This window comes from Sinocyclocheilus rhinocerous, unplaced genomic scaffold (assembly GCF_001515625.1).
Source record: "Sinocyclocheilus rhinocerous isolate Xijiao unplaced genomic scaffold, SAMN03320098_v1.1 scaffold53, whole genome shotgun sequence".
NCBI lineage: Eukaryota > Metazoa > Chordata > Actinopteri > Cypriniformes > Cyprinidae > Sinocyclocheilus > Sinocyclocheilus rhinocerous.
The window spans coordinates 1,995,978-2,014,672 of NW_015645538.1; the positions used below are offsets into that span (position 1 = coordinate 1,995,978).

The 18,695-nt window shown below is 39.7% G+C and overlaps 1 protein-coding gene across 2 annotated transcripts; it reads right to left on the bottom strand.

Moving 5' to 3' along the window:
• Positions 1-895: 895 nt before the first annotated feature.
• nup153 (nucleoporin 153) lies at positions 896-18,297 on the bottom strand. Of its 2 annotated transcripts, none has more exons than XM_016509852.1 (22): positions 18,077-18,297; positions 10,906-11,119; positions 10,517-10,801; positions 10,252-10,385; positions 9,643-9,771; positions 9,380-9,496; positions 9,146-9,190; positions 8,993-9,046; positions 8,266-8,406; positions 6,224-6,276; positions 5,732-5,852; positions 5,485-5,634; positions 5,251-5,349; positions 5,092-5,173; positions 4,912-5,010; positions 4,245-4,826; positions 3,861-4,046; positions 2,861-3,754; positions 2,409-2,771; positions 2,046-2,309; positions 1,600-1,780; positions 896-1,437 (listed from the first exon to the last, which is right to left on the bottom strand). In XM_016509852.1, the coding sequence occupies exons 1-22, from the start codon at positions 18,152-18,154 to the stop codon at positions 1,347-1,349; spliced, it is 4,362 nt and encodes a 1,453-aa protein (XP_016365338.1). In that variant the 5' UTR covers positions 18,155-18,297; the 3' UTR covers positions 896-1,346. The 2 variants fall into 2 exon arrangements, with proteins under 2 accessions (XP_016365338.1, XP_016365339.1); XM_016509853.1 differs by having other exon boundaries at positions 2,409-2,756; positions 18,077-18,296.
• Between the last annotated feature and the right edge of the window lie 398 nt (positions 18,298-18,695).

Consider the following 18,695-nt stretch of genomic DNA (forward strand, 5'->3'; position numbering starts at 1 on the left):
GTAGCATAAACAAGTACACACACACACAAACACTAAGCTACAAGTTGCAAATAACAAATCCATACAAACCTGTAGATGCATGAATCAGGATCATCTGGCTCAACAGCTTCATAGTATAAAAAGACACTCAACACTCCAGTTTTATTGATGGCAATTACCCATGGTTTTATTTAGCACTCAGCCAGTAATAATTATCATGGCTTTAAAATTAAGTAGATGTCCTTATTATCCAAAGTCACCCTAAGTCCATTTAAAGAAGTGATAGAAAAATATATACTGAACACTTTTTACAATACTGGTTTTGGTCCAAACAAAAGTGGATCAGAAAAGCCAATATTCCTTTAATCTTCAAAGGATCCCCAATTTGCATTTAAGTTAACTTTTAAATGGATTTGGGCAACTTTGAATTAAGGGCTTTACATAATTTCTAAAAGACAGAACACAGAACACAAAAAAAGCTGGTTTAACACACAAAACTTCACAGATTAAAAAAAAAAGTCACTATTTACAATTTTTAATAATATTCAAAGGCCAATTAATTGATTCAAAAGCGCAAGTTAAAGGATGAGAGGACAGGAAAAAAGAAATCGAGAGAGAAAGAGAGGTTGATATCAAATTGAGGGTAGACAAAATAAGAGGGAGTACATAAGAAAAAGTGTACAAGATGAATGTGAACAGATTCAGAACTACAGATTTAGAGAGAAGAATTCAGGACTCTTCCTTTCTCTTCCTTGCCTGCAAATCTCTGCAGCGGAGGTGCACGGCCCTCAACGTCACCCACCTCCTTAAAACATTCATTTTGCTTCTCACATCAGACGGCACTCAGGTGCACAGGCTACGTTTTTACATCAAACACAATTCGGCACGTACAAAAGAAACCACACATACACACAACCCTGTGCACAGAAAAAACACACGGGTCATTCAATACATGAAAACACACCCTTCTGTAGATTCAGCAACTAGGTCTGTGTCTCAGCCTTATGAAGTCAACCAAAGCATAAGCAACCCGTCGATACTTTTTCTTCAGAGCATCATTAAATTCTTGTTTCTTTCATTTACTTACAAAAAGAAAGGAAAAAAGCAAATCCTGCACACAATGCAGATGCTGCAAAGATTATTGTCCTGTTTAAAAGGTTCTTGCTTGATTGTAATGTGTTATTTTGCATCTTTAAGTCTTGGTTAGGTTCTTGGTTTGGGCCAGTGTTCCCCATTCAGTTTCTCAATGACCTCCATAGCAAAAAAACAAATCTCCTGGCACTCTGAGTGCCATGATCAAAATACTAAGTACTTCAGTGTTTGTCCCAATAGTCTACGCCCAAGCCACAACAAATCCTTTCCAATATTTACTTCCTGCGTCGAACAGCAGTTTTGATTTTGCGTCCAGCGATTGAATTCTGCCCAGATGGTGTTGCATTGAAAGAACTCTTTCCTGACCTGTTTGGGCGAAAGGTCACATTAATAAACTCTTTTCTGCTGGTAACAAATGCATTTTGTAGATGCCAAAACCAATTTACATTACATGAAACATTAAATGATGCGATACATGAGTATTAAATATTTGAAGAAACGTTGAAGCCGATGAAAGACGTTTCCTACCCAATGTTAAAAGCAGGGGCCTGACCAAAGCTGAAGGCTCCACCAGAGGGAGGATTTAAAGCAGGCATGGAAGGACTGGCGGCAGGAGTTGCTGGAGCTGCTGATCCGGCCCCAAAGGCAAACACACTATTGTTGCTCCCTGATGCTCCAAATCCACCAGTGCTTCCAAACTGGAACCCTCCTTCAAAAATAACAAGTGGGGTAATTGTTATATAGATGCATACAAATAACTAGAGGGTTATTGGCAGGCTTTACTAGGTAGCATGGTGGTCAATTTCATCCTCAAAATCTCTTGAACTTGAAAATCCCAAATGATTTTGGTAGTACTTTGAAGGTAAAATGCAGTTAGGATATTGCTAAATGTGTTGTGTGAATTGACTTTAGAATGACTTGAGATTTTCAGTAAATGTTCTTTTTTTCTGCTGATGTTAACAAGTCTCTCTGACCTTGGCCTGTGGAGGAAGCAGTAGATCCAAACATGGGTGCAGGGTTGGCTTGCTGACAGAATACAGGGGCAGAATTGGGCTTAGCTCCGAACGCAGAAGCTGGGGAAGCAGTGGCCGAGAATGAAGGTGCTAGTGACGCAAATGCAGGAGCACTGGGTTGAGACGCGCTTTGTCCAAAGATAGGGGTCGGTCCAGAGCCAAAGCCAGATGAAGGTGTGGCAGAACTGAAGGCAAACGGAGAAGGGTTGGCAGGTGGAGCTGGAACTGCAAGAGATATGTGAAATTAGACACATTTGTACACAATGACATCCAAAAGGTCAAAAGCACACTAGACAACAATGGGACATTTGGTGGCAAACTAACCGGCAGAGGCTGGGGTGGAGGACGCAGCAGCAGCACCAAAAGTGAAAGCAGGGGAGGATGAGCTTGTGCCCGAGCCAAACTGGAAAGGTTGTGCTGGGGCAGGTGCAGCAGAAGGTGCCGCAGGAGGTGCCGGCTGGCTATCCTGCGGCTGCTGTCCAAACATGAAAGTCTTTGCCATGGTTTGTTCAGAGGTACTCTGGCCAAATACAAAGGTACTTGAGGGAGCAGGTGTGGGAGCCAGGGAAGAGGTAGTGGGAGTGCCGAAAAGGCTGGGGGTGGAGCTGGAGGAAGCTGGGGTGCTTGAGGAGTTGGGCATGAAGCCAAAAGTGGGCTTTGAAGCAGATGTGTCTGAAAAGCATATAGCTGTAATATAGCATATAGAGTAAAACTGAGGTACTACTAGAACATATAACTAAAGCCATTAGGAAATTAGAAAAGACACCTTCACTCACCTGTCATACTTTGTCCAAAACTAAACGATGGATTTGGAGGTTCTGCTGACTCGGCAGGTTTCCCAAATGTGAGCACAGGCTTGGGAAAATCCTTTGGAGGGTCCGGCTCACCAAAAGAGAAGCCCAAGGTTGGTTCCGGTTTGTCAGTTTCCTTGGAAGCACCGAATAAGAACGCAGTGGAGGGTGCAGAGGTGTCCTTTTTCTCTTCTGTTTTTCCAAAGGTGAAGGTGGACGTTACCAGCGTTTGTGCTTTCGTTGATGCTTCCCCAAACTTTGTTGCAGAAGATTCAGCTACTAAAGACTTGCCAAAAATAGGAATGACATTTCCTGCCGTTGTTGTGGTGGTGGTTGAAGCTGTTTCTGTGGGAGCAGGAGTATCATCTTTCTCAGTTTTGGACTGGGGCACAGAGAAACTAAAGGATGAATTTGAGCTTCCTTTCTCACTAGGTTTAGCTCCAAACAAAAATGCGTTTTCAGCGCCAGAAGCTTGAGAGCTGAAATTGATTCCATTACCGCCACCAAATTTAAATCCTGCACTAGAATCCTGAGATTTAGTCTTTTTTTCAAGCGAGTCATCCATGGATGCACCAAATGTAAAGGCCTTTGACACACTCTCGTTTGTTGCTGTGGATTCTGATGAGGAACTACCAAGTTTGACCCCACCAGAAGCTGCATCCGAGGATAAGCCTCCAAATTTGAAGCCCTCTGATTTGGAGGTTGAGTCGGAGGACGCAAATCCAAATTTAAATCCTCCTGTGGTGGAAGTAGTATCTGAGAAAGTGCCTCCAAACTTCAGGCCAGCAGAAGTCGAGTCCGTAGAGCCGGTACCAAACTTAAAACCGGATGAACTTGAGTCTGTACTGTTGGACTGAATGCAAAATGATGAACTAAAACCTGAAAAAGAAATGAGATTTCTGGTCATCAGCCTGCTTCTACTAAACAGAAAGCAGCAGCTTCGAAGTCCCCTGACTTCTGGAAATATCACTGCAAGGCACTTTACCTTTGGACTCTATTTTAGCACCTGGTTTTGCTGACTGGCAGGCCACACACTGCTGGTCCTCTGCCTTATTCTGAACACAGCACACCTCACACTCCCAGCTCCCCTCAGGTTTCTTGAACTTGTCCCCAAATCCTGCAGTGCTTGCAGGTGCAGAGGCTGGAGTCGAGACCGCCGTGGCTACAGCTCCTATAATACACCAAGGAGTAAGACATCAGGTATGCAAATATTTTTGATGCAAAAATATGCAAATATGTTTGATGCAGATATTGGAAGCAGAATTAAGGTAAATCCTTCTCTACTATTCCATGGATTTTAAAGGGCTGTCCATTTTTTGTGAGCATTAAAATGCTTTAACTCTTAACAACTGCAAAACTGAAACATTACCTGGTTTAGCGCTCTGACAGGCTACACATTTCACATCCTGTGCCTTGTTTTGAACCATGCATACATCACAATCCCAAGACCCTTCTGGCTTTTTAAATTTGTCCCCAAATCCTAACAGTCCAGTTGCTGAAGAAGCGGTTGTTGTTGTTGTTGTGGTGGTTGTAGAAGAGGTGGCAGAGAGAGTGGATGAGGCCTCAGAAAGAGCTGGTAGAGTCAGGCTGGATTTCACTCCAGTCCCAGGTTTGGCCGTGTCACAAGCTACACATTTAACTACATCCGGTTTGTTCCTGACTAAACATGTGTCACAGTCCCAGCTACCAGCTGGAGGGGCAAAGAGGGAACTGATGCTTGCAGGAGCTTCTGTGGGTTTACTCTCCGATTTAGAGGAAAAGTCTGTGTTGGGTTGTGGAGCGAGACAAGCCACACACTTTTTGTCCGAGGACTTGTTTTGTAACAGGCAAGTGCCACAGCTCCATGACCCTGCAGGTAGCCTAAACTTATCACCAAAACCAAGAGGAGCAGAGGATGTTGATGCAGACAGTAAAGGTTTATCAACGGAGTTCTGAGCAGGGGATGCAAATCCTGAAAACAAGAAAAGGATAAATATATGCAAAAAGCAATGACTTTCAAAACTTAACATGGAAAAATCAGGAAAAGCAAATCTTACCAGGTCCCTTTAGTATGTCCAATACACTGCCCTGTTTTAAGACCTTGGCTGGTTTGAAGGGTCCTTCAAACTCTTTTTCTTCACTGGCCACTGATTTGACTGCAACACATGCAGTCAAGAAATAAATACAATAACATAACTTTGAATAAAAAAATCTCTACTTCGCAAATCAAAACTTACCTGGTGCTTCTGTTGGAACGATTTTCCCATTGGAGTAAGAGGGGCCAGTTTTCATAGTAGGCGCACTGAAGGTGAATCCAGACTGCAAGGAAGAATCTTTATTATTACAGATGTTTGCTCTGTATGAAATGTAAAGGGTAAGAGAATAAGGAGACCTACTGATGGAGAGAAAGATGGAGGACTAGCAGCTGTTGCTTTGACGATAGGCGAAGAGAACGTGAAGGGAACAGATGGTGGTGTGGATGGTGCAGCTAGCTCCTGATTAAACAAATAAAAATGATGCATTACAAATACTCATCCACCATAACTGCTATGAAACTCTGTCAGTTTGGTAAGTCAAGACTACATCAGACAGAACGCACAATTCTAAAGGGGTCAGAGGGGAGGTAATACCTTATTTGTTGCCGGTTCCTCCGAGACAGTTATAAGTGGTGTTGTGCTGGAGGTGAGTGAAAAGGTTGGGGGAGTAGAGGAGAAATTAAATTTTGGTAAAGTGAAATTGCTGGGAAGAGAAGCAGGCGGCAGGTCTGGTTCCTCAGCAACCTGAAAGGAGAACAGCTTATATGAGCATCAAACCATCCCTTTAGACAGCTTCAAAACAAGTTCTACTCAAAAGCATATAACCAGCAGGTTCTCTGACCTCATCGTCAGGTCTTTTGGATGAAGGTCTAATGGCCCTTTCCCTCTTCATTTTGCCCCCTCCTGAACCAGCACTGCTGGTCGCTGGGGTGCTGGACAAGGGGTAGGACAAACTGCTTGTGCTGGAGACAAAGAAATTGATGGACTAAGCACATACAGGTGCATCTCAATAAATTACAATGTCGTGGAAAAGTTCATTTATTTCAGTAATTCAACTCAAATTGTTAAACTTGTGTATTAAATAAATTCAATGCACACAGACTGAAGTAGTTTAAGTCTCTGGTTCTTTTAATTGTGATGATTTTGGCTCACATTTAACAAAAACCCACCAATTCATTATCTCAACCAATTAGAATACTTCATAAGTCCAATAAAAAAAAATTTTTTAGTGAATTGTTGGCCTTCTGGAAAGTTGACGTCACTAACAGTTCCTTGTCCCATCCAAAAAGAAAAGAAGATTCTAAAACTACCACAACAAATTATTCACTCTTACCTGGGAGAGGGAGCCTGGGCACGATCTGAAATGGGAGGGGATTGTCTGACCAGCTACAAAAGGCAGAGAAAAAAAAATTAGTTCTCTAGAACAGTGTTTCCCAACCTGGGTGCCGTGTAAAAAAATACTTTTTTAATATTTTTAAATTGCTAAAATGTTCAAAAAAGCATCTATTATATAATATCCATTTCTGATGTCGCCAATAATTAGAGATGCACCGAAATTTCGGCTGCCGAAAATTAGGTCACCGCTCAGGTTTCACTTTCACGTGGTGTGACGCTCTGCGTATTATTCCGGTCTATGCGTGTGCACTCCGCTCAGTCGCTCGACTTGTATACCGTTCATGCGAATCGGAACAGCAAAGTCCACTCAAAAATCGAGCCGACAGGAAACATCGATGTAGTACAGTATTGTTTCTGTCTGCAATAGCCCTACTGTGTTGTAACATGGTGTGGTATATGGGCAACTCTGGTAACGCTGCCCTCTCATTAATTGATCTGCTAACCGCTATGTTATGCTCGCGTGTTCGGATAATAATAGCTTTCTAGGACTAAACATTATTTGGATAATTGGTAAAAAAAAAAAAAAAGTTAAATATCTTAACCCTACTGTTAGACCTACATGAAAAACTAAAAAGCAATTTATTTAATTCGAAGGCCTGTCGTTATTTTTTATTTGTGCTATCATTATTGCCTTGTTACACTTAATGTTGTCACATTTTCCTGGTTAAATATAAAAAAATTTTTTAAAAAAAAGAACAAATATAATTCTATTTTGTATTGTATTAATATTATTTTTTAATTTTATTTAATATTTTTTATACTAATTATACATTTCATAGTGTTTTTATGCATTTTTATATTTATTCCAAAATAATAACTAAAGGCAGTAACAATTTGAACAATATTTTGGAAACGGTTTACAATAAGGTTTCATTAGTTAACATTAGTTAACAACTTTAGTTAACATGAACTAAGAATAAACAATAGCCGACTTCTACAGCATTTATTAATCTTAGTTAATATTAATTTCAACATTTACTAATGCACTATTAAAATCAAAAGTTGTGTTTGTTAACATTAGTTTATGCACTGTGAACTAACATGAACTAATAATGAACAACAGTATTTGTATTAACTAATGTAAACAAAGATGAATAAATACGTTATACAGTTAATACAACTGTATTTGTATTAACTAATGTAAACAAAGATTAATAAATACTGTAATAAATGTTCACTGTTTGTTCATGTTAGTTAACACATTAAATGACACCTTACTGTAAAATGTTACCAATATTTTTTTCTTTGTGAACTGATGTTCAGCTGTTCTTTTTAATAGTCAACTTATTTCGGGTCATCGTCATAAAAGCTCTGTAAACACTGCCACAGACACGAAGATATATCTTATTTCATCACGCTGAATGCTCACTAAAAACTGATGCAGTCATGTTTTTAGACCATTTCAAGTTTTATTTTGGCGTGACACAAAGTAGTGGTATCTAAGCGGGAGAGTTGTTTACTTACTTTATAATTAGTCAATAACGCCCTAATTTTCTTCATTCAGGCCGAGAGCTCGCACGAAAACAAGAGGCGGGATTTATCGCATGAACCAATCACTTTCAATCATAACCGATCATATCCAATTATAGCGCGATGGAGACATTGCCTCCTCTCACGTGACTTTCCCCCATTCATTCTCAATTACAACCCAGAAAAGTCACGGCACACTAAGGGGTCTCTGTTGTAAGTCTATGGACTGAAGGGAGGCAAGCCTCCGCTCTTTACCTGCGGGTGTCACTGTTGGACAGTGTTACTTCATAAAAACGAGTGACTTTTATACTTTCAATGCCATATTTAATATTATTTGTGATTTATGTTTGTAATATCGATTATTTTGTCATCCAATTTTTTTGAGAAGACACTGCCTCCCTTGCCTCCTCGGAGGGAACGCCCCTGCCAAATATGCCCCTCCTTTCAGTTATTTCATAGTCATATGTTGAATTCTAATGTAGGATGCATTGTGATAAATATTGAACTCACAGTCTCCTTGTTGCTTTTCTCCACTCCTCTGTTCACTCCACCTGGAGTGAGTGACGGTCTAAAGGATATCGAGCGGTTACCAGACACTGCAGCAGCTGCAGGGACCACCAGCTTCTGCACAGGAGGGACTGATGGCTCCAGCTGTGTGTCAGTGTTACAACATTACAAATACAGCAGACAGTTCAACAGTTCCCTACACCACTGCGCAAAGGATATCAGGCTATCCATTTTCTGAGCAATATAAAAAAGAAATTGTAATTACTCATACAGGGATTTTACAATTCTCAGTCCATAATTTCAAGACCTGAATACAGGTGGCATTAAACATTGCAAGCTCATGGACATCAAATGCATGAACACCTCTGCTACGATTCATCAAGTGTGCTCACTTGAACTGCAAAACAACACACTCACAGCCCTGGATATTTTGGACCATGTACATCCGCCACAAACGGTTATTACAGGCTTTAGGTTTCTGGTGTTGGGTGAATAGGCATATTGTTTGGGATTAGTAGCCAGCTGCCACAGTTGTTAACAGTTAAAGACAAGCAGCAGAAGCAAAGTGAAAGTTGCCAATTTTACAAGATGCATTAAGGTAAAGTAGTAAATGGCTTCTATACATTAAAACTATGTATGGATTTCTTTCTCGACACATCCACGTTCGAAACCATTTTATCTGACACTTTAAAATCTTAAACAGCTGTGTGTATTAAGGCACAAGACTTACCCGCTTCCTCTTTGCCTGGAAATTTGAAATGTCAAGGTCTGTGTGATTCAGTGACTAAAAAAAAGAAAAGTTTAAAGACTGTATAAACTGAAAACTCAACTGAAGTGAATTTCAAAGTGTTGTAATGTAAAACTACTACGACACAATACTTACAGCTGACAGAGGTGATGAAACTGTAGACGGAATTCTTTTTGCATCCTGCAAGGTTACCAAAAACATGTTTTATGAAATGCTTACTTTCGTTGTTTTTCCCAAATTTAAGGGAACTATTTGTTTAATAACTGCTTAATTACAGAAACATTTGGTCAATTTTAAACTCTTTATTCTAGAGGCTTATTCTACAGTCTTTTTTTTTTTAATCTATATACCATAGCTCAGTAAACTCACAGCAAGAGGACTGGACATGCGCTCCAGGGACTGTAGGATGCGTCTCGCTGTGGCACTGGTAACTCCACAGGGTTGAGCTCCAGCTGGCTTTGCCTTAATCTGTCTTCTAACGGGAGGCTGTGAAACAACAGACCAGAATTCCGGACGAGTCAAAAAGGAACAAAAAGCAATAAAAAAAAAAGTAATTTCAGTTTAAATTTTAATATCAAATAATAGCACTGGCCTATGAAACAAAAGTCAATCATTGGCATGATTGTTCAGACCTGGTAAGGTGTAGCCGGGCGTGAACGAGCCGATCTCATTGCAGCAGCTCCTCCATACGTGGTCTTCCCTGGGTAGAAGGGTGAATCCCCCAACTGACTGGAGTTCAGTACTGAACTGTTCAACACTGACTGTAAGAGAACAAACATGCCTAACATTAATCTCATCTCAGTAAAACGCGTATTCACAAGTAATATTGTGACAAGACAACTAAAACATTCAATTGCTCGTTTATTTTTTAAATTATGCACTACTGTGAGACTGTAAGAAATATATATTTTTAATATTTTTGAACGAAGTCTCTTATGCTCACCAAGCCTGTATTCATTTTAATAAAAAAGTAAAACCAGTAACATTGTAAAATAACAATTTACAATAATATTACCAGTTTTCAATGTGACCCCTCATAAATCATTCTAATACGCTGATTAGTGCATTTCTAATCAAAGCTGAAAACAGCTGTGCTGCTTAATATATTTTTAATTTAGTATTGCATAACACTTACAACCAATTTAATGCATACTTGTATTCTTGTGATAGTAACTTAAAAAAAAAATCTTACTGACCCATCAACCTTGACTTAAGTTCCCAGAAAAATATGAAGTACTTACTGATGAGGAAGTGCCAAAGACTGACAGGTTGAAGGCTGGTTTCTTGAGCCCAGTGTGGGCTGTCTGCGATCCAGAATGGGTGCGTTCCGTCTCTGGGGACCAGAGGAGCGGCACAGTCTTTGACGTGGGAACATCTGGAAGAAGATTAAGCCCTGCTTTTAGTTCTGGCTATACCTAGCCTAGATTGTTCTAAACAACTTGACAAATCAAATGCCTAGCATCAACACTTATCTACTGGTTTCAGTTTAGAAATGTGGTTGCTCACCTTTATCAGATGCACGTGATGAAAAGCCACTGGTAGTCGAGATGTTGTCATCCTCATGCTGAGAGCTGGAGTCCTTAATCTCTTTCACCAGGGAGAAGTTAGAGGTTACAGCGAAAGGGCTCCCTGAGAAGGGTGCTGTGGACGTGGAGGGCTGGGTGAAGAGGGAGCTTGTGCCGCCTAATGCAGGGGAACCATCCAGGGAGGGAAAGTGCAGGTGGGTCCGATTGAGCGGGGGTCTCGGCAGAGCTTCCTGGAAGTTCAGCGACGCTTTGCTTGTAGATGGTTCTGAAAAAGGAATTTAGCATTTCATCTCAAGAACGCAGGCAACATAGCTCTCTAGGTTTTGAAATAGCAACTGTGTATATCTGCCGGACAGCACCAACTCATACCCGTGTTACTTGTGCTCGGCTCTGGAGAGTCTCGTCCATCTGGGAGTGGGGTGACTTCGTCGTTGCCGTTGGGGGGAGGAGCCACGTTATTCCGGTCCACCCCAACTGCGCCGGTATCACCCTCTGGAACGTCTCCATTTTTGAAGTATTTCTGCAGCCAGGAGGGGACTATGCTCTTCACTGTATCGGTCACTCGACTGATCAGGCCAGGCTGCTGCAGGAGCCAATGGAACAAAATCAGCATATCCAGTAGCAATAAAAGACTAGGAGCAATACCTAGGGCTGTGCAATTAATCGAAATATGGTTTTGCTTTCGGCCTCAAACGATTATGAAAATACAATAACAGAGATAAAACGATTATTGCACCCCATTCTGCCCCCTTTCTAGCGGTGCGCTTTTGCTCCTCCATAAAAGCCCAATTTCACGTGCAAATCAGTAAACTCATGTTACGTGACTTTTGCAAAATGGGACGTGCTTGATTTATTAATGTTGACTAGATTTATAACTGACGCTGTTCCTTGGGAGGATTACTGTGTATGCGCTCAGAGACGGAACAGAACACGGACATGTAAAGTCAACTTTTAGCTAAGGTGCGCGCCTAAACGTCAAATACACGCAAAAATGTGTAAAATTCGGCGCTTAGCGATTATTCACGTAAACCCTCGTTGGTTATATAATAATTGAACGTAAACAGTTGAGAATGAAAATACGTGTGTAACAGTAAATTGGATCCGTGCGGCTCTTAAAGTGACAGGGGGCTATATATCTGCTGTCGACTGAGTGCTTAATATCAATCAAACAACAAAAGACAGACAAAATCACTTACTGCTCTAGACTGAAGGACTTTTTGTAGCTTTAATAAGTAACAAATTAAGTTTAATTCTTAGTGAAGATTATGCAGTTCTTTTTAAATTAGATTATTCATATACGTATATTACTATCTTTAAATAAATCATTAATTTAAAGTTTTGGTCATATGGCCCACTTATAAACGTTAAATAATCGTGATTACAATATTGACCAAAATAATCGTGATTAAGATTTTTGTCATAAAGCAGCCCTACTTGAAACTCATTAATAAAAATAAATCCATTACTAAGGCTTTTGAACTTTGAACCACTGCTTCTGGCCAAAATATATAGTCCATAATCGATAATAATGCTCCATTCCATATAAAATATAAAAAGTCACCCCATGTCATATTTGTTTTGGACTGTTTTCACTTGTAAATGGTTGATTGATCTTGGCATATTTCTCATTATAATTGAGACAAAATGACTTTTTCACTGGAGAAAGCAATGTTTCGGATACAGGGCTTGTATTTTAGCCAGAAGAAATGGTTGAGTTAAAAACATCTGTTTATTACACAGCTTTACATTTCACAAGACGTTAATTGATGGACTGGAGTGGTGTGGATTACTTGTGGATTATTGTGATGTTTTTAATTGGCTGTTTGAACTGCCATTCTGATTGTACCCATTCACGGCAGTGATGTAATTTCTCCAAATCTGTTCTGATGAAGAAAACTCATCTTGGATGGCCTGCAGGAGAATACATTTTCAGCAAATTTCATTTTTTTAGGGTGAACTATTCCTTTAAGCATCCAGACTTATTTTGGACAATTTCATATAAACTTTTTCTGCCTTAACCAGTTGGCTCATTACAATGATAAATCAAAAGGTAATTCTTAAGGGCTTTTCACACTGAACGTGAAATTTTTTGCGCAATGACGGTTTTGAATCGAAACAATAGATCCCTGTGGGGCTATTCACACCAGGCGCGATCATTCGCAGCGCAAAAAAGCTAATTTTTTTTTTTTTTCTTCCCCTCGTCGCTCCGCAATGAAACGGGCCGTCCAACCAGATTTGAGCTTAGATCACGTGCGTGGAGCAGCTGCTGTTGCACAAAAAGGCAAAGAGTGGTGGCGCCGTTTTGAAAACTAGTGTAAACAAACACTGAAAAAGAGTATTCCGAGTAGGGTTGGGCCGATAGACGATGCCATGTGTACTACGGAAACCCTAAAGGGAATAAATAGCCTACGAGATGGGAGGATAAAAAAATATTTCAATACTTTCTCGCAATTATATCGTTGGGTAAGTATAGACGACTGTATATAAATTGCAGGCATCAGGGAGCCACTATTGAAACCGCTTTCGATTGCACGCTCTCATTTTACTTTCACTTTCGAGATTCGCGATCACACAAAGGACTCTATACTATGGAGAGGCAGTACTTACCACACATTTGACAAGATTAGATGTTTGTCATTGGTGCTCAGTATCTGCAAAACATTCGCCATCGTCCTATCAGACATTTCTCCTTACTCTGTGTATGTGGTAAGTGAACTTTCATTACACTTTCACTTACAGTTGTACTGTAATGCAACAGGCTACCGCTAGCAAGTGGCTAACCTTTTAGTGGCTCCATATAACACGTTATTTGTTTCACGCTTCGGGCACACCCCTTATGTTTAAAGTTAGTTTATGTTAAAGTTTAAAGTATAGTTTAAAGTGGGTTTTAAGCAAAAACATTAATAATTAACATACATAAATTTTCAAATGTGGCTTGATGCTACTTCTGTTTGTATTTTAAGATGTTTTCTTGTAGGCATTATAGATAGTTTTTGTTTCTGGCATAGAACCAAACTTTATTTGTCTTAATTTAATGCTGTATATTGAGCAGCGGACAATGTTAAATCCATATACGAGACACATATCTGAGGAAAAATGCATTGTTGGTCGGCACCACCTAGCGTGCAGGAGTGAATTAGCAGAAGGCGATCAATTGTTTCGCTTTCGAAAGCAACATTCGTCGGCGATTCGCCCCACTTTTTCACATCGCGCTCAGTGTGAAACGGCCTTTAGTCTTAGTGATCCTAAACCTTTTGGATTTAGGTTAGCATTGAACAGATGACATAAAACTTAAGATCTTAAGTACTTCTGTCCCAGTTTTCCATGTTCATGTGGCCTTCAACTTATCTACTATGCATAAAGCCAAGCTGTAAGAAAAGACATCATCCTAAAATTTGATTCATGAGTTAACAGAAGGACACGTTTCCCCTATTTATCATACTGCAGAATCAGTGTGGCCTCCAAGGCTGGAGAGAGCCTGCATTTGAGAGCTTCAGTTGTCGTCTAAAAGGGGCCCTGTGGACCAAATCACTGTGCAAGCACTACAGGCTTATTGTTCTCTAACAGAGCTCCAGAGTTTGGACACAGCAACACCACATACAGCTCTTTGGCTGAACGCTGTAAGGCAGGTGGGAAAGCTAAATAGTCCATTTAGCCTCAGCAAAAGAGCTGGGAGAGATTGCGCAATCAAAATGGAAGGCCTTTAAAGCTTATAGATACCTGTGATTTAAATATAGGCCAGAGCAAGAGCGTAATTCATCTTCCTGCCTCACTCTGAGATCAAGAAGACTACATAAGAAAGGATAAACAACATGAACGTGCTGCATGCACTCAGCATACGAAACCAGCTGTGTGCACGGCTGGGGCCTCACGGATGAGCTCAGGGTTGCAACATAAGTCACTTCCTGTCAACAGTGCACACATGGCACCATCCAAGGTCAGCATGTCCAATCAATGCAATGTTGGGCAAGTTACTTCCAAAATGTAATATATTATATATTACTAGTTACTCTCATCTGAAAGTAATTAGTTAAATTACAACATTACTGTCTCTGAAATGTAATGCTCAACACTACTTTTGCATTATTTTTAAAGTTACTTTCACCAAAATAACCACAGAAGTATCACTTGGCGCTTATGGAACAGCAGCAATATGGCATTTCCTGGGTTACCCCAGTAAACAAACCAGCACTACTACTTTAAATATGCATTATACAGAGGCAAGTTGAAAAGAAAATACCATAAATTTTGCTGAAGATGGTCAGTTCCCCTCAGAGATGGACTCATATAAACTAGGGCTGTGCGATTAATCGAAATCGTCATAAAATCGCGATTTGAGCGTGCGCGATTTCTAAATCGCTTTATAGCATCATTTTCGACGCCCCCGACCTCCCGCAGTATGCTATCCGAACCAATCAGAATGCAGCGCGCCTAAATGGAGCACGAGAACAGAACAGGCGGGCATACAAACGTAACGCCAGGTCCACACACTCCGTCTGTGGTGCATATTTTTTCCGCGCCCATGTTAACGGATCAGAGCGTTCACACTGCACGCAGTGCTGTATTAGTATATTATTATAGTGTTATATTTCAATTTCACAAAGAAATGTGCAGCATTTTGTCCAAGCAATAATAAAAGGACACATTTAATTTATAATTTGTCTTAAATCTAATTTTGTAAAAATAATAATAATAATCGTGAATCGAATCGTGAAATCAAAATCGTGAATCGAATCGTGAGTTGAGCGAATCGTTACATCCCTAGGAAATATGTTACAAATTCACACTGAATGCATTTATGGCTGTAAAGCATGTCTGTGTGTGTCAAAATCGTGATTAAAATCGAAATCGCTAAATTGATCAAAGAAATCGCGATAGTTTTTTTTTGTCCATATTGCACAGCCCTAATATAAACCCCCATCCCCTAAATGTATCGCAATTCGTTTAACATCGCAACCGACTTGAATCTTCACATAATTTTACTGATTTTCAACCGGTTCGTGGTGCATGACTATTACGAACCACAGTCAGCAATGTTAGCTTTCCTTGTCACTGCCGTTGTTGACGTGGATTTTGCTGGCAAGCTTTCTAAAAGCTGGCGATTCTACTGTTAACAGAAGCTACATATCTTCCCCAACATACTCAGCCACGAGTCTCTTCACTTCTCTGGGTTCAAGCGGCATGGCAGACTAGGGATGTAACGATTCACTCAACTCACGATTCGATTCGATTCACAATTTTTTTTTTACAAAATGAGATTTGTTTAGCATCTCAACCGATTTGAATCGTCACATATTTAAAAAGATTTTCAACCGGCTCACGGTTAATCGTTACATCCCTATGGCAGACAGAGATCAATTTAATTTTCGTTGCTTAATCTTGCCTGCGCTCTCGTCCGCCACATTCGTTCTCTTCTCTGACTCGGTGTCACACGTATTGCAGCAACAGAAAATACACAATATTTTACCCACTGAATTTTTTCTCTGGTCCTGCTGGAATGTTTCGCGGTAAAGGTAAACTTGTAAAAAAAAAAAAAATAAAAAAAATTGTAACATTCATTACTAAGAGATTGTAACAGGTATAATATTACCAAAATGTTTTTAGTAATGCATTATATTACTGCATTACAGCAAAAAGTAATAGATTACTGTAATGGCATTATTTTTGTAATGCGTTATTCCCTACACTGCCTATCTATACTACCAAAAATGTGTGGATGAGCAGACTTTGATAAAGTGCAGAGGAAAAACAATGACTTAAGTTTAATTACAATTTATACTCCCATTATATGACGTCATCTAATCTAATCCAATAAAAACACCTGCCAGCTCAACTCTGGCCTGGTGTGTTAAAACGCACGCGTGTAGCTGACATGACACACTTTGGGAAAGATGTTCTGCAGGGAGTTGTGCTCTTAAACAGCACTTTTTAATCAGTATTATACATGCAGTTTTATTACCTATTAAGTGAGGTGCAGCATAGAAGATTTGCACATCTAAAAATGCCACATCACAGGACCATTTAAAATGTAAGGTGAAACAAATCAGAAAGAAACAATCAAATACAGCATCTAAAATATACACTTTCCCTTATTCAATTTAACTAATTTTTGGAGGAAAAAATGTCTAGTCAAGTGTGTGCAGTTTATGCAACACTGGTGGACAGAAAAACAAGGTGCAATGACGCACAAAGTGTCAACAGAAAATATGGGTATTTCCATGATTTAAGTTGCCTTGGGTAAAATAATTAGATTTAAAATGTAAATGCAACATAAAAAGAGATACCCTGTTCTTTCTTAAGTCTAATTACTATGCCAGAATAAAGCACTACATGAGATCATAATAGACAAATAATTTTTTGCCACATTTTGACAACTCAAAAACAATGGTTTAGATTTACAGATCAACCAATGCTTTTACATGTCAATACAAATTATTTGTATTTGTGTATTTAATAGCCAACATGCAGAAGAAATAAAATAAAAAAGATATGCATAAAACAAGTACAATTTAACAAATTATGATTAACCGTTTAGCAAATAAACATGTCAGTAAAAACTTTTTTGTATTCAAGTCAAATCACATAAATGCTGTGCAACTTAATTTCCCTAATACACAAGTATTGTACTTCTATCACGGAAAATGCAAAGTAATGTAAATAAATGCAAAGTTCACATTGCTAAAGTTATGATAAAAATATACTTTACGATTTGTTTAAAATTACTTAAAGACTAATTAAAATGTCTGCTCACCACATTAATCTATTAACATGCGTTAGACTGGCAGCACTATTTCTCTTTTCATAAAGCAGCATGTGAGTGTTTCCAGTGAGTTAACGTTACAGATCCCTCTGAAAACACGCCACGACACGCACTCATCCCGCCTTTCTTCATGATGACAAACCTAGTGCAATAACTACCTGCGCTTTCCGTATTTATGCCAAAACATGTACCAGACTCGCTAGTCATATCCAACTGATCTATACCCAAGTTCAAGCCTTGCACATGAAATATAAGTAAAGAAAGCATGGACAAAAGTGCTGTGAAGCTCAGATTACCCACATGCAGACCCTCTGAGCGGCACAAAATAAGGGAGACGTGAGTTTCCGTGTATAAACAGCATTTTATTTAAAGGGCAACAACATTAAAATACTGTTTAACGTAAATGTTGTTAGATTTGTTAACATTTAAATATTCTTGCTTGACGCCGGTGCGAGCCACGGCTAACGGCTAACGGATTGTTTTGAAACGCGTTCACACGGCTGTCTAAAAATATTGAAATACATTAAAATTTCACCTCTCTAACGCCATATTTCGAGCATTTTCCTCACTGAACGGCTATGTCTCTTCAGTCAAATGAGCTAGCGGTATTGCGGTGACAGTGTTGAGACCGTGTGCTGGAGGAACGTGAACAGGCCTGAAACAGGCCTCAAAATGTCTCCTGCTTTACAAATACAAAACCCGCCGCCAAAACACCGGTGCGGCTTAAGTTAATAACCGTTAAAATCCTTGCTGTGGCGACTAGGGTTTCGTTTTATTTACCTGTTTGCCTTTGGCATAAGGTTTTGAAGCGATGTGGTATCTTCTTGATCTGATTTTCCCTCCTCCTGTCGCCGCCATGGCTAACTAGATTGAGTTTGCTCAGTAGCGCTTCGCCGCCGGATAGAGCTCTGCTGTCTTCTTCTCTTCTTCTCTCGAGTTTTTTGGTGCTCTGCTGTCACAGCGCAGCCCTCCAATATACCATCAGCCACTTCGGCGCTGGGGTTTAGGGGAAATGGAGTTTGGACGGACACATGCGTTCGGAATTGACGTTATGCCAACCGGCTAATTAATGATTCCCTCTTCTTCTTCTTGGTTTTATGGCGAGTTGCAATCTTTGCGCATATCGCCACGTACTGTGCAATTATGCAATGTTATGTTCCGTCCTCCACACTGAACGTAGATTCCCTCGGGAATTTCTGAGGCTTTCAGATCGGGGTTATGAGTGAAATAAGGTCTGTGGAAAACATTACGTGAAGAAAATTTAATGTTGTGTTTTAGAAGATAAACTACACAGTCATTAGCTCAAACATGAATTTTGAATTTAATCACAGACCTTATTTTCTCATGAATAGTAATAACAACAATAAAAGTAACTTTAATTTCACATATTTCTTTAATG

Coding starts and splice junctions, on each gene's coding strand:
- nup153 (XM_016509852.1), bottom strand. CDS start 18,154: ATGGCGGCGACAGGAGGAGGGAAAATCAGATCAAGAAGATACCACATC. Junction 5,853..6,223: donor GCCCAGGCTCCCTCTCCCAG/GTAAGAGTGAAT, acceptor CTTTGTCTCCAG/CACAAGCAGTTTGTCCTACC. Junction 2,772..2,860: donor TTTTGGACAAAGTATGACAG/GTGAGTGAAGGT, acceptor GCTATATTACAG/CTATATGCTTTTCAGACACA.